Source organism: Anopheles gambiae, chromosome 2 (assembly GCF_943734735.2).
Source record: "Anopheles gambiae chromosome 2, idAnoGambNW_F1_1, whole genome shotgun sequence".
In the NCBI taxonomy this organism is placed as follows: domain Eukaryota; kingdom Metazoa; phylum Arthropoda; class Insecta; order Diptera; family Culicidae; genus Anopheles; species Anopheles gambiae.
The window spans coordinates 18,839,492-18,852,049 of NC_064601.1; the positions used below are offsets into that span (position 1 = coordinate 18,839,492).

A 12,558-nucleotide genomic window follows, 5' to 3' on the forward strand; every position below is an offset into this window, starting at 1 on the left:
ACCTGCCCAACCATACACCGCAAACGCTGCAACCGTAGTTAGGCTATTATGCAAGTAGGTTATCGCGCAAGGGAAGCAGGTACGGTCGGGTCGGTGCGACCCACTAGCATATCGGCTTTTTTTCTTCTCTTTTATTTCGTTAGTAACGTCATCAACGCCTCCCCACGATGAGCGGTTTAGTGCTCCAGTGGTCGGCAAGATTGTAAAGGAAAGAAGACAAACAACAGGTTGTTAATAGCTGGTCATATTATTTGGGTATGATGTGCAAAACATTCGACACAGACAGTCATGTTTAACATTTTTGGCGCCTCGTGCCACAGAAATTCGAGAAAAGATGCCACCGTCGTGAAAATCTTTGATGTTATCTGATCGTTTCTATCATTGTGGTCAATTTTAGCAAAAAATAGGATTTATCATGTATGTTGAGCTCTTCTTTTCACAATTAAGCCTCCTCTTTAATCCATACTACACCTATTTTAGGGGCATTGTGGCAAACAAACACGATATTCGACTTACGCGATCATTGGGGCACAAACCTCTAGGGTATTTAGATGCGTTTTTTCACTAACAACCTATGCTTTTTGTGGTATTTGCCCATCCCTGAGCAACCCGTTCACTAGAGAATCTACTAAAGCTCATGCTTCTAACCCTGTTTTTGTGTGTTTTGTCGCGCTCGCGCTTTCTTTTATCATCATCCCAGGGCCATAGATGCTCCAAGAAGCACCGTCCTCATGTCGAGTGTATGGTAAGTGTGGCCTCCTCTGCTCGGCACCGGATCGTTAAGGGCACACCAGGGCACGGTCGCGTTCGGTCGTTTTAAATCGAAATTAATTAGTTGTTTAACATTAGCCAGCTACACGTCGTTGCCTTTTGGCCTCCCGTGTGTGTGTATGGGGCGCATCGTGCGGGGCCCGCAATGTATCAAAGGTGTGCAGTCAGCGGGTGCTGCTGCCGTTGTGTTGCCTTCCATAAACCACAATCGCTTTTTAGTTGTGCGAGATGGTGGTTTGTTACTTTTTTTTTGCTTTTGTTATTTACTATTTCCCGCAGTCAGCAGCCTCCCTCCCCTGCACGCCATTAGGTTAGAGGCAAATGGTGAGTGAGGCAAAGACAGCTGAAGGAAAAACAGACCCTAGACTAGACGAAGACGGCACAACGGTTTGAACTTTAACTTTTGTGCCGCGCTGGCGCACTGCGGGAAGACCGGAATGGCATGCACTGCTGCATGCTGCTGGGGTCGTATTGCAACAGTTGGCCCGTTTGTTTCTTGCATTGGCACATTGGGCTGCAGCATCCTTCCCTGAGCGGACTGTATCGCACAAACTCCTCTACTCCATGATGGTTTCCATGGCGGGAAGGGGTCGAGCGATGGTCGCCGGTGCTTTGATTATCGCCCCGTTTTCTCACAGTGCTGCGCTGGAAACCTGCTGGAAAATGCCGCCTTGCGTCTTGTGGGAGTATGAATACCTTTTTCCGGCCTGGTACGCATTGTGTGTGTGTGTGTGTGTGTGCTTGTTAGGTGTGGAAAGATGGTGGCGGTGTACGAGTGTCGCCCGCTTCCATGCTAAATGCATTCACCACTTTTAGTAAGCATCAGGCGTGCACCGAGGCGCCAGTGCGCATGTTCAAGCCACAAGCGCACAGACACGGACACACAGTTTTATCGCACATTGTAGTGGGTGGGTTGGGTGAGAAAATTTTAATCGCTACCGCAACATACAGCTTCGTGCACCGTGGGTAACCTACAAGCGGCTAGAGTACCAGCAAACACAGGGATTTGGCATTATTCGTGCTTTAGCTTTGCCGGGGTTGTTTCTAGCTGTTTCTTGCATAATTAACTTGTACTTCCGTGACACCCGAGTAAGGCTGTCGCATGGGAAGGGGAATAGGGGTCGAATTTGACCTACAAACTTTCTTCTTCCACACGCTACTGGCACGTCCGCTGCTGCCTCTTTGCACGTGCTTTTCGGCAAGCTAAGCGGTGGTGTTAACAGGCTCATACATATTCCGAAACATGATAACAAAATTTTGCGCCGACCGACATTCTGTGTCTGACACGGGACCGCCCCTCCCGTACCATTTATCCCATCACACTCTCGCTCTCGCTTCGCCAAGCCGGTCGGAAGAAGTCGGTCGTGCGATGAGTAAAATATGCTAATCATGCGACCATAACGACGACATCTGAACGCGCTATAAATTCGTCACTGATTTATAGTTTCGCTTACAGACTGATTGCGGTTGTAGGACAACATGGTGGTGGTTGGGGGTCGAGGGTGAGATTTTTATACTATCTACAACGACACAGACACACAGCCAGCCCGCTACTACCGTTCAGCTTTCAACAAGCCGTTTGTTTCGTGATAACATAAAAACAGCAGCGCCACATTGGCTCCACCGTCGAACCGTCGAACACATCTTCTAGGCTTCGGCAAGACGGGCTGCGGGACATTCGATCGATGGCGATAGAAATGGCGTGTCGAAAGGAAAATAAAATGCTAATTAATATCTCATTTGCGGCCCCAAAATGGAGGAACAAATCCGGGCGTTAGCAGTCGTTGATGAAGTTTTTAAAAACAATGGTGCCCATTCACGCTGACTAATTCGTAAATGATCCGGAAAGCAACCAACCAACCAACCAACAAAGCTGCACTCCGGGACGACTAATGGCGGAGTTTTTGAAAACCTGCCGTCCCGCATTTTGGCCCGGCCCCGATCCCCCGATAAGGGAATGAATAATGTCCTTTCGAATGGCGATCAATTTCGGCGATTGATATTAAGCGATGGCTAAATTGGAGGAGCTTCAGCGCTATTACGCTGCAGCTAATGCATTATTCAGGCGGGTTTTGCGCGGCTAATCAGCGTGCGGCATTCATGATGCACTGCTGTAATTAATCACCGCCACATTCGGGCGGGCTTCCGTCGTCGCTGATGCCAGCGGATCGTTAGAGGATCTTGTGTTTAACGAAAAACAAAACAAAAATGCAACGGGGGATGATTTTGGGTTGGAAGTCACATCACGCATGTCTGCACCGCGAATGCGTTATGCAAATGTGATTTTATTGTCTCGAGAAGACAAAAGACTTTCAGCACGGGTAAATAAGCGACGAACCTACCGGTCGGGAGCGTAATTCGAGCAATATTCGCAGCACAAAGTCAAAGGACAAACACAGATTCGAATGATTCATCTGTCTGCGTATGCATATGAGTGAGGCACCTCCTTCCCCCCTCACATCCTGTTTGGTTCTCTGTAAGTCACCAAATTGCGTTGACCCTGCCGGCCAGCCAGCCAGCCAGCCGGACCACCACCTCCACCGATCGATTAGCAGATCGTGTCAACAGCAACACGCTGCGCCAGGGACGTCAAACGAACCGCCCACGCGTCGCGCGATCGCGCTGCAATGTAGTTGCAAACTGTGGCACACCATTTTTGGAACCAGCGCTTCCCCCGTATGTTCCGGTGTCACGCTCTCGCGGTTGCACTGGTTGCTTAGCAGCAGGTCGCAGGTTGGTGTTTTGCTTGCAAAAAGCTGCAGCTAAGCGCGAGCCCTCCTGCGGCGATCGATACCGATACGCTGGCGCTGGCGGCTCATGCCGTGCCAAACCTGTGTGTGTGTGTGTGCGCGGCACTTCACTTGCCAACACGGACGAGCATGTTTGCTTTAATTTCGAAAAGCCTGGTGCGCACCATCCCGAAACTGGTGTTCAGCTTGCAGTGTTCGACGGGGTTTGGCATTTTCCGTTCGTATTCCTTTCTCTTTTTTTGCCGTTTCGTTTGTCGGAAACTGGGCAGCCCGTTTCGATTTGGTTGCAATAAATCCGGCACCGTAGGACTTGGCACGTTTCCTGTCTTTTGCTTATATTCCGGCCTGCTCCTCATTCCTGCGGTGCTCAGGGATGCTGGATGGGTTTTTTCTCTCTCCTGTGAACCGTTCCCGCTCCGTAACGAGCTGGGAGAGGGCAGTGAAGCCACTGCTCCGCAACGGAACGGAGTTGGGATGAGGCGAATACATAAAAACTGATCGGTGCGCGCTTAATGCGCATTTTAATGGTTGAAGATTTTCGGTGCAGAATTATTTCGATCCGGTATCAATTAATAATTTTTAATCGGTCATCAATTTGGTCGGATTTCTCGGCATGGGAGAAAAGAACCGATTTCGAATGGTGGGGAGGGAAAAAACCCCCCGATCGTTCATCTCCCAGCACAAAATGGGCCCCTCCGTTGGTATCAGAGGGATCCGCTGTCAGGTGGGAACCCGAAAGTCACCGAACTTTGGAAGGATTTACGGTGTACGGAAGGAAGGTTTCCTTATTCTTTCGTCCCTTTTCTTCCTGCACTTCTCTTCTGGCCATTGTATCGTTCCGGGACTGGTGAACTCTTTGTTACGATGAAACTGCAGTTTGGCAAATAAAATTTCCCATTGCAACCTTAAACCTGGGAATGTTTCCCCCGGGGGGGCAATACATCCTCGCCTCCAGGATGTCGAAGTTGTAAGTGAGTTATCTTCACAGGGTGTTAAAAATGCGTCGTTTCGTGCTCGTTCTTGAAAGGTAAATTAATGGCGACGATCACATTTCGGTAAAGTTGTGCCGTGATACTGATACAGATCAAGCAATCGCCCACTGTTTTATGTGCGTGTGTGTGTATATATATATTGTCGTATGTTATACATTAACATTATGTCTGCAAAGTGCAAGCATCGTTTGAACTAAGGGTCCGTTCAATTGGGGTTGCGATTAGTTTAAGGTGTGCAAAATTGTACCGAGAGCCCATTTTAATTGGCATCAAACTCGTTCGGTACTGCAGTTTCTCACTCAATCGCTCGGTGGAAGAGAATGTCATATAAAAGTTAAAAAATACCCCAACCAAACGACGGTTGCAAAGCTCTAGCGACAAAAAAAAAGTTCGCCCAAGTCGTTTATCTGGTGCGGCTGCTGCTCATGCAGCATGCCGAATACAATTTATTAATCAAGGAACTAATTCCGTTCAAACTAGACGTGAGTTTGTCCGTGTGTGTGTGTGTTTTTGTGCGCTCCTCGACAAGTGTACACGATCGATACGTACAGAGGCGCGAGACGATACGTGGTGGAAATCTGTGCATTAATTTATTGCTACCATTTAGCGTAAACAACACCATTAATTTTCTCCTAGCGCTGCCACCGACGCCACCACCGCCATCGCCACGGTCGAAATAAAAAAAAAACGTGTCCGAAAGAGAGAAAAAGACACGGGGTGATTGGTTCTGCGGGTTTTGCAGCGCGTTTTCGATCCTCTCCCCCCCCCCCCCCCCCTTTTGGGGGTGTGTTTCTAACGCCTCCCTTTCTGGAGTTTTTGTTTTCTAACTAACTCCGGCCTGATCGTCTCTTGAGGTCGCGGGAACTAGGCAATTTGAACCATTTCTTCTCTGCTCCAGTTCTTGAATCTCCTAGATGTGTGTGTGTGTGTGTGTCTGAACAGCATAGCATTTTTCGCCGCTCTGCTTTGGCTACCCCTTTTTCGGGACGCCATAAATAATTGTGCCGAACAAATTTCATGCCAATTTTCAGCCCCGGCCACCCTTTACGGGACTACCCGGGGAGTGAATGTCGTTTGTCTTTGGGGCTTGGAGCGCAATGTCGGGGGCCGTTTTCGTTGCTTCTTGCTGTTGCTGGTGTTCTTTTCTTTTTCTTTTTTTTTTCTTTTTGGTTTTGCGGTATGCGGGAATGTTTCTAACCACACCGCCAGCGCAAGATAGACAGCGCGAGCGACTCGTTAGCAAAAACTGAAGGGTGGGAGGTGTCTTTGCAGCGGGGGAAAGGGGCAGGCTCGATAAGGGCAGAAACATTCCTGCACCGCGGTACGGGGTTAAATGTCAACGAGATGGAGCACACATTCTCGGGCTCGGGAGCAGCCGAGCATGCTGCCGCGTGCCGTGCGCACAGGCCGGAATATCTTTTCGTCAGCATCAAGACGAACCGAAGGTAGGGTGGAAGTATGCAAACAACAGCATTACGGCGGGAGGGGAAGGTCTTCGGAGTGCAGGCAAAAAAAGGAAACAAGGACTAGGCCAGAGCAGTATTGGCGTAGAGCATGTAGGTTCCATTAATAAATCAAAGTCTTCTCGGACAGATAACGAAAAGAATAAGAACGCCGGCACGGAGAAGAGAACAAAAACAAAACGGGCGTCCTCAACACGGAATGAGCGTTCTTACGTGTTTAAGGATAGATGCTATTGGAAGTACCAATTCTTTTACACGCTCAATCACCGGCCAGAGAAGCGCTTGGCATAGCTCCGGAAAGCGCGATAGCGTGTGCAAATAATCGATAAGCAGGCGCACGTGTTGGATGTTTATGATATTTCCTGGGTAGCGTACAGAATCTTCATTAGGTTTAAGGCTATATAGAAGGCCTTACCACAGAACACGACATTCGACGGGGACGTTGATGCTTCAATCCGGATCGGTTAACACTCGCCAAAGCCAACCACCCGCCATTAAACTCGTTTCGTTCGTTGGGTGTCCAAAAATCCCTTCACTCTACGACTCTACGCGGTGGCATGTATGGGAGAGTTGTACTCCCTAAAAGGCCACTCGAATGGGCTACCACGGGCAGAGAACCTAGGCATTCTTGCACCCCCCTCCCCTTCTAAACTCGATTGCGGGCCTGGCAAACTGGAAGCATTCGGTGTGGAACATTTATGATTTATTAAGGAGCGCTACGTGCGCCGACATTTTGCAAATAGCTTGTGCGAATCGATCTGTGCGAGCGAAGAACAAGCCGGTCGGACCGACGGGTTTCAGTTTATGGAATGGTAAAAGTGTTTTATAATATGCTTTAAATAATGCGCAAAACTGGTGTAATTTTTATCCATTTATAGCGTGTATGTAGTTGTGTTGTTGTAAAAAAGAAAAACGAACCATAACGCAAAAGCAATAGATCGGTAGTTTACGCCAATTTGCACACCGCAGATTCGATTCACAACCGGAACTAGCGTTTTTGTGATACTTGAAACGCACCCAACGCGTTTTAAAAAATACAAATCAAAGAAAAGAAAAAACGATTTTCATGCACCGAACTAACCGTGGAAGTGAGGCGAAAGCAATAAATTGAATTTTTTGTCGGTAGCGTTTCGGCGCGAAACGATGAAAACGAAACCGTCGAAAAACGGATGTACCAACAAAAAAAAAGGAGAGGCATAAAAATTGCACACAATCATCTCGCGGGAAAGAAAACTTATCAAAACATAACGTGTGGGGAAGGAGAAAAAAAATGCTCACACAAACACCCTCCCTAATTCCTACACCTAAGAGCCGTGTCGGTTTGATCGGGCGGTGGAGCTCTAAGCCGGTTGTGAGAAATGGCAATCACAGCGCACCAACGAATGCGGTAAATGGCGATAAAAAGATGAGCAGCCGGAAAATAGGTATGGCATAAAGCTAAAAATAATGATGAGTGGGCGGCGTGAACGAAGAAAGCGAAAGCATTCAAGTAAATCCGTCTTTCAGAAAAAAAAACAATATTTGACCGTGCGCGAGATGGTGCTGTACTGGGCAAAGGTTGTTGAACGATGCGCGCGTTACGCAGGAGTACTGCAATGGTCTTGTTATAGCATGTTATTACCAAAATCAAACGAGATGCAAATGAAGTGCAAAAGTCACATGGGTGAACTATCTAATGGCTTCAAGCAAAAAGTGTTCACTAAATTAAATGCTAAAATTGCAAACCGCACCAATAGGGGTACATTTTGCCACGATTAAGCGAGATGAGTGGAAAAAACAACCTTCAAATACAGGTCAAATTAAGACTCCCGAAAAAAAACCCCACACGGTGTGATGATGCTGTGGCTCATCGTAAAGGTTGATGCTGCAATAAAAGCCTTCATCACAATGCTGCACGGCTGTGATGGCCTGTGGCGCACAATTCGTCCCCCATCACACATCGCGCCACGGTGCTTGCAGAAATATCAACATTTATGTAATTTAGCTCCCATATTTCCGTGCAGTACTCTCCTGCGTTCAACCGTTTGCCGTGTGAGCGAGTTTGTTCTCACACAGCCTGCACTGTTCCGGTTGTTTTTGTTGATGCTGTTCTCCATGTGTACCGTACGGTTCTACAGCTGATCCTGCGCCATCGGAGGCGTGAAAAATGGGAACCGACAGTTCCCGTGAGCGGCCCGTCGTGCCTGTACGCCGGGCTGGGGCTGCTTTGGCACGGTGATGCAAGATTAAGCGCATAAATTTCGTACTTACCGATGCAACGATGGTCAGGTAGTAGCGCTGCGTCCGCTCGTAATCCAGCGTCTTGACCACGGTGACCTAAATGAGCGAAAACGGAGGGAGAAGAGAATAAGATGAAAACGGTAAGAACACAAGGGTACAAGGATCGGTTGGGAAAATGGCGCGAAACAAAGTGCACGAGATAGGATCGCCCTTCGATCGTGTCTGCTTGTGGGGAGCGGCAAAGAAGTGCTTCAGAAAGTTATATTACACAAGGGCATACACACCCTAAGAGCCAGCGTTTTTGTACACAGTTTGTAGCGGGTGAAAATAATCCTCTTTCGCGAAATGGTGATTAAGGCTGGGCGAGGTGTCCTAGATTCCAGCCGCGTGTGCTGTTGTTTTTATTCTGCCGATCGCGATGAGGTGCAGCTAGCAAGATTGTGCATCTCGGGCCAGCATGGTGGGTGTTGGTAACAGGCCCCCTCTTTTTAAAAAGTAAACAAATAAACGCACGCGCAACGGTCCCGCGGTTGTGATTGATGTCCCGTGCCTCTTGTGCAACGTGTTTAGTGTGATAAATGGTTGCCCTGGAATGGAAAAAACGCCCCCGTCCCGCGTGTAGTGTTGTTGAAGCTGATTGCTTCTAACGGTTGGGACGCGCGCAGGTACGAAAGGATCGTTTGTAGCGCGAAAGAAATTGACCTCACGTTACACGAGAGAGCTGGAAAATCGTCACTCGAGTTGCAGTTAGATCCTTAGAATTCAGGAAGAGCTGGTCAATTCATATCATGTTTAATAGCAAAATGGTGATCATTTTTGCATTTAGTTCAGAACCTGATTCTCGCTTGTTACTGTTTACATGTTATAACAATAATTAATCGGTTTTTACAAAGTTTCCATGTCAGTTGCTTTGCACAGGCAGTTTGCGGTCCAAATCACTCCACGCTGAACCCCGATCGACGTGATCTTTGCCCTTTTTCCCCTTTTGCAATCTAGCGCTAGAAGAAGTTGAAACTCCTTCCGCATTTTTGTGCGCAAACACTGTTTCCTTTCCTTCCTTTGCCTTTCTTGCTGCTTCTCGAGAAAGAGAGCCGTGCAACTGATGCGAGGGCAGGCAAAAGTTTATCTTAATCTTTGCCTCAGCTCCAGTTTCCCCCCCATCCTCCCCTCCGTTTTCTGGATGGAAATTAGCGATAAAATATGGCATCGTAATGGAGACCAGCGATCGCGAGTGCATGTCTGGTGCAGTTCGGGACGATCACGCAGCGGACACGCAGATCGGCTAATGTGGAAGGAGGGTTTAAAAAGGGGGGGGGGGGGGGGTTCCCTTTTTGTTGTTATTATTATGTAAACAGTCGCCGTCGCCGTCGTTCCTTCGTTAGATTGTGGTGGCAGAATTTGGCCCACAGACTGCGACTCGCACTTGCCCGGAGAGTGTGTAGTCGTGTGTACGGAACGATCGCAGGAACCAAAACACACACACACACAAACAGCGCGATCTAGTTGCTGTACTCCTACACACAGTGGAAAGGAACGGGGAAGTTTCTTTACGAGGAGGGAGGCTCTATTCCAAAACGAGATTAGTTCCTCCTTTCTTCCACCACAATGTGAATGCCCGAACGCGCTCACCTGTCGCTATTTGGTTCGTGTGGTTCGTTCTCCACCCCCCACCCGTTGACCCGGTTTGTTTTTCCTCTTTAACGGGCCATCTCAGATGCCTCTGGGTAGTGGGGGTAGGTGGTGCTGGTGGTACCCTTGGTTGGCCCTAGCACCCAATAAATTTTTGTGTGCACCATACACACCTTGCTGGCTGGCGGGTGGTGGTGGTGATCATGCTGTTGTGCAACGACATTCCTGGCTGGCAGTAAATGCTCACATCCCATCGTGACACCCCGGTAAACGAGCAACTGCGCATGAGTGCCGCGCAGCATTTTGTTCGCCAACCCGCGGCATTCTCACGTTTCAGCACAGGGAAGAAAGAGAGAGAGAGTGCGGGAGGCAGCTTTTCGATATTTTTCGTCATTTTCAGTTGCATTCGCTCAGCTCGCATTCCACGGCTCTGCAGGCTGCAGTTCCCTCCTGCACGGGAACCGACGAACCGTCGCTTTTGGAAGTATATTTTAACACCTTCGCCAGTGCAAAACACTGCAAGGTTTCAGCTCCCCTCTCTCTCTCCCCATCGAAAGAGAGATGGGGTGAGAAGTGAGATTTTATTTAAAGCCTGCCATTAAAAACGAAATATGAAGAAAATGAATGTGATTGTTGTGTGTGGCCATTGCCATTTTGCAATGGCTCTCTGTTTTTTTTGACCCCAGTGCGGCCGCCCTGTCAGATTACCCCTTTTGCCTGATGGAGTGATGGAGCAGCACGGTGCAGCGCGCATATCGTAAACCCAAAGCACACACCGCACCACTGCATTCGGCATTGTCAACGGACGTTTACCGGGTCGGAATATGATCAAGACATACTGACTGGCTTGATCGAGTGACAGTTGACTTGTGTCCCTTTTTTTGTTCGCTTCAATTCACATTTCCTTCAAGTTATTGCTGCTTTGGGTGGTTTTGGTCTTATTGCCTCCTCGCCCCCCTGACTGGAATGTTCGTTAATGCATCCCGAAAACAACGCTTACCTGGCCTTGGTGAGGGTAGGCGATGGCAAACACCCCAAAACCGTCCGCCGCCGTCAGCGTGTTCGGCGAGATGTCCGAAATGTTTTGCGAACCCTCGACGATGAAGTACTCGACCAGCCCGTTGACACCGGCATCCTTGTCCGTCGCCTGGATGCTGCGGAAGATCGTCGTCCCGACCGGTGTCGACTGTGAAAGAGAGAGAGAGAGAGTAGAATTAAAATCAACATTATAAATCATACGGCATTTGGTTCGGCTAATGGTTGTAAAATTGCAAACACACAAGAGCAGACTGCAGCACACGAGCTAGTGCACCCGTTGGGGGGGGGGGGGGGGGAAGATTTGCGGGATCTAGAATCGAGTGCCGTAGCACGGTTGTGCCCCGGTGTGACGAGGTTGAAAGGTGGCAGAAATAAATTGCATGTCACCGGGGCCACGAGTGCCGAACAGTTCGTGCGCATGTTTTGTGATGGTGATGGCAGCAGGAGCACTGTTGCTACTCATCATCTTCTTTCCTGCCTGTGGAGCGTTCGTGGCGCACGGCCAGCGAAGTATGATGTCCCAGCACGATCATGCAGCCGGCGCGATGAACGACCTGCGCACGTTCAATTAATCATGTACTGCAATTTCTCCTTGAAAGAGAGGGGGGGGGGGCGGGGTCGAATTATGCAAACAATTTGCCTCCCACACACACACACACACACACACCCTCACACACAAACACATGCACATACTTGAATGATCCGTTTTGTTCAGGTTGGGGAAGCGAATTTCTTCCCGTATGAGCTGCCGCGCAATGTTCTGGATCGGTTCCCTCTAGGCTCCACGGTGTCGTCCGGTGACGATCGATTGTGGCAAACCGGCAAAACGATCAATCATACGGGGTGGGGGATCGATGGCCCCGATGGTCTGGCACGGCAATGGAACGGAACAAACGCGTGATCGTGTAACGAGCGCAGGAAGACATACGTTTGCCTGAATCGTACATGGCGATTGCGATAAAGGCTATTTCTACCGGCGGCTCTAAACGTTACGCGTCCCGGCCCGATTGGGGCGTATGTCAGCCGACTGCAAGTTAGAAAGGACGACGTGACGACCCCCTGGATGAACCTATCGCTGTTTGCATCGACTGCATTACTGGGCTATCGAGAGTACTGGAAGTAACGCTTCCTAGAGTGGTAAGAGCAGATCCCTCGCCGAAATGTCAGAATCAGACATCAACGAAACAAGCAACAGGGGATGCAAATTCCACCCCAACCAGACTCGTTTGATTGCGTGTGGCAGCAAAGGAAGAGCGTGATGATGGTACGGTTGACTCCAACTCTAGTGCATCCACATCGCTCTAGAATCATCGTGACACGCGAAAAGGGAAGTAACCGGATAGTAGACACGCTCGGTTGCGCCCGTGGGAATGGAAAGCTGACACTTGGCTGACGCTCGTTCTTACACGGCCGTGTCATAAATGCGCGCCCCATAGGGAGATTCCGCACTACGGCCAGATTCGTGCCTGCCCGGCCACGTCACGAACGCTTAGAACAACGGATGTGAACAGTGAAAACCACCGGGCCAACCGGGGCACAACTGCGACGAAGATTAATGTGTGTGATGCCTTGTGGTGTGTGAGGTGTGTTGCTCGTTTGCTCGTACGAGGCCCGAAGGAAACTAAATCCACCGGCTAGGGTAGGTTAATTGCTGTCGAAAGTGTTTTTGCGCTCCTTCGTACGGTTGACACTCTT

General features: G+C 49.2%; 2 protein-coding genes across 2 annotated transcripts in view; one reads left to right on the forward strand and one right to left on the reverse strand.

The window, feature by feature from the left end:
- Positions 1-12,558, forward strand: part of LOC3290597 (WD repeat-containing protein on Y chromosome) — a 94,639-nt gene that overhangs the window by 45,366 nt on the left and 36,715 nt on the right. The gene's annotated exons all lie outside the window — the stretch shown is intronic.
- The window catches only part of LOC1273658 (cadherin-99C), a 149,284-nt gene that overhangs the window by 30,247 nt on the left and 106,479 nt on the right, over positions 1-12,558 (reverse strand). The window contains exons 6-7 of the mRNA XM_061648032.1: positions 10,826-11,011; positions 8,227-8,292 (exon numbers count right to left, since the gene is read on the reverse strand). Of these exons, the coding sequence (XP_061504016.1) occupies positions 8,227-8,292; positions 10,826-11,011 (252 nt within the window). The remainder of the gene's footprint in view (positions 1-8,226; positions 8,293-10,825; positions 11,012-12,558) is intronic.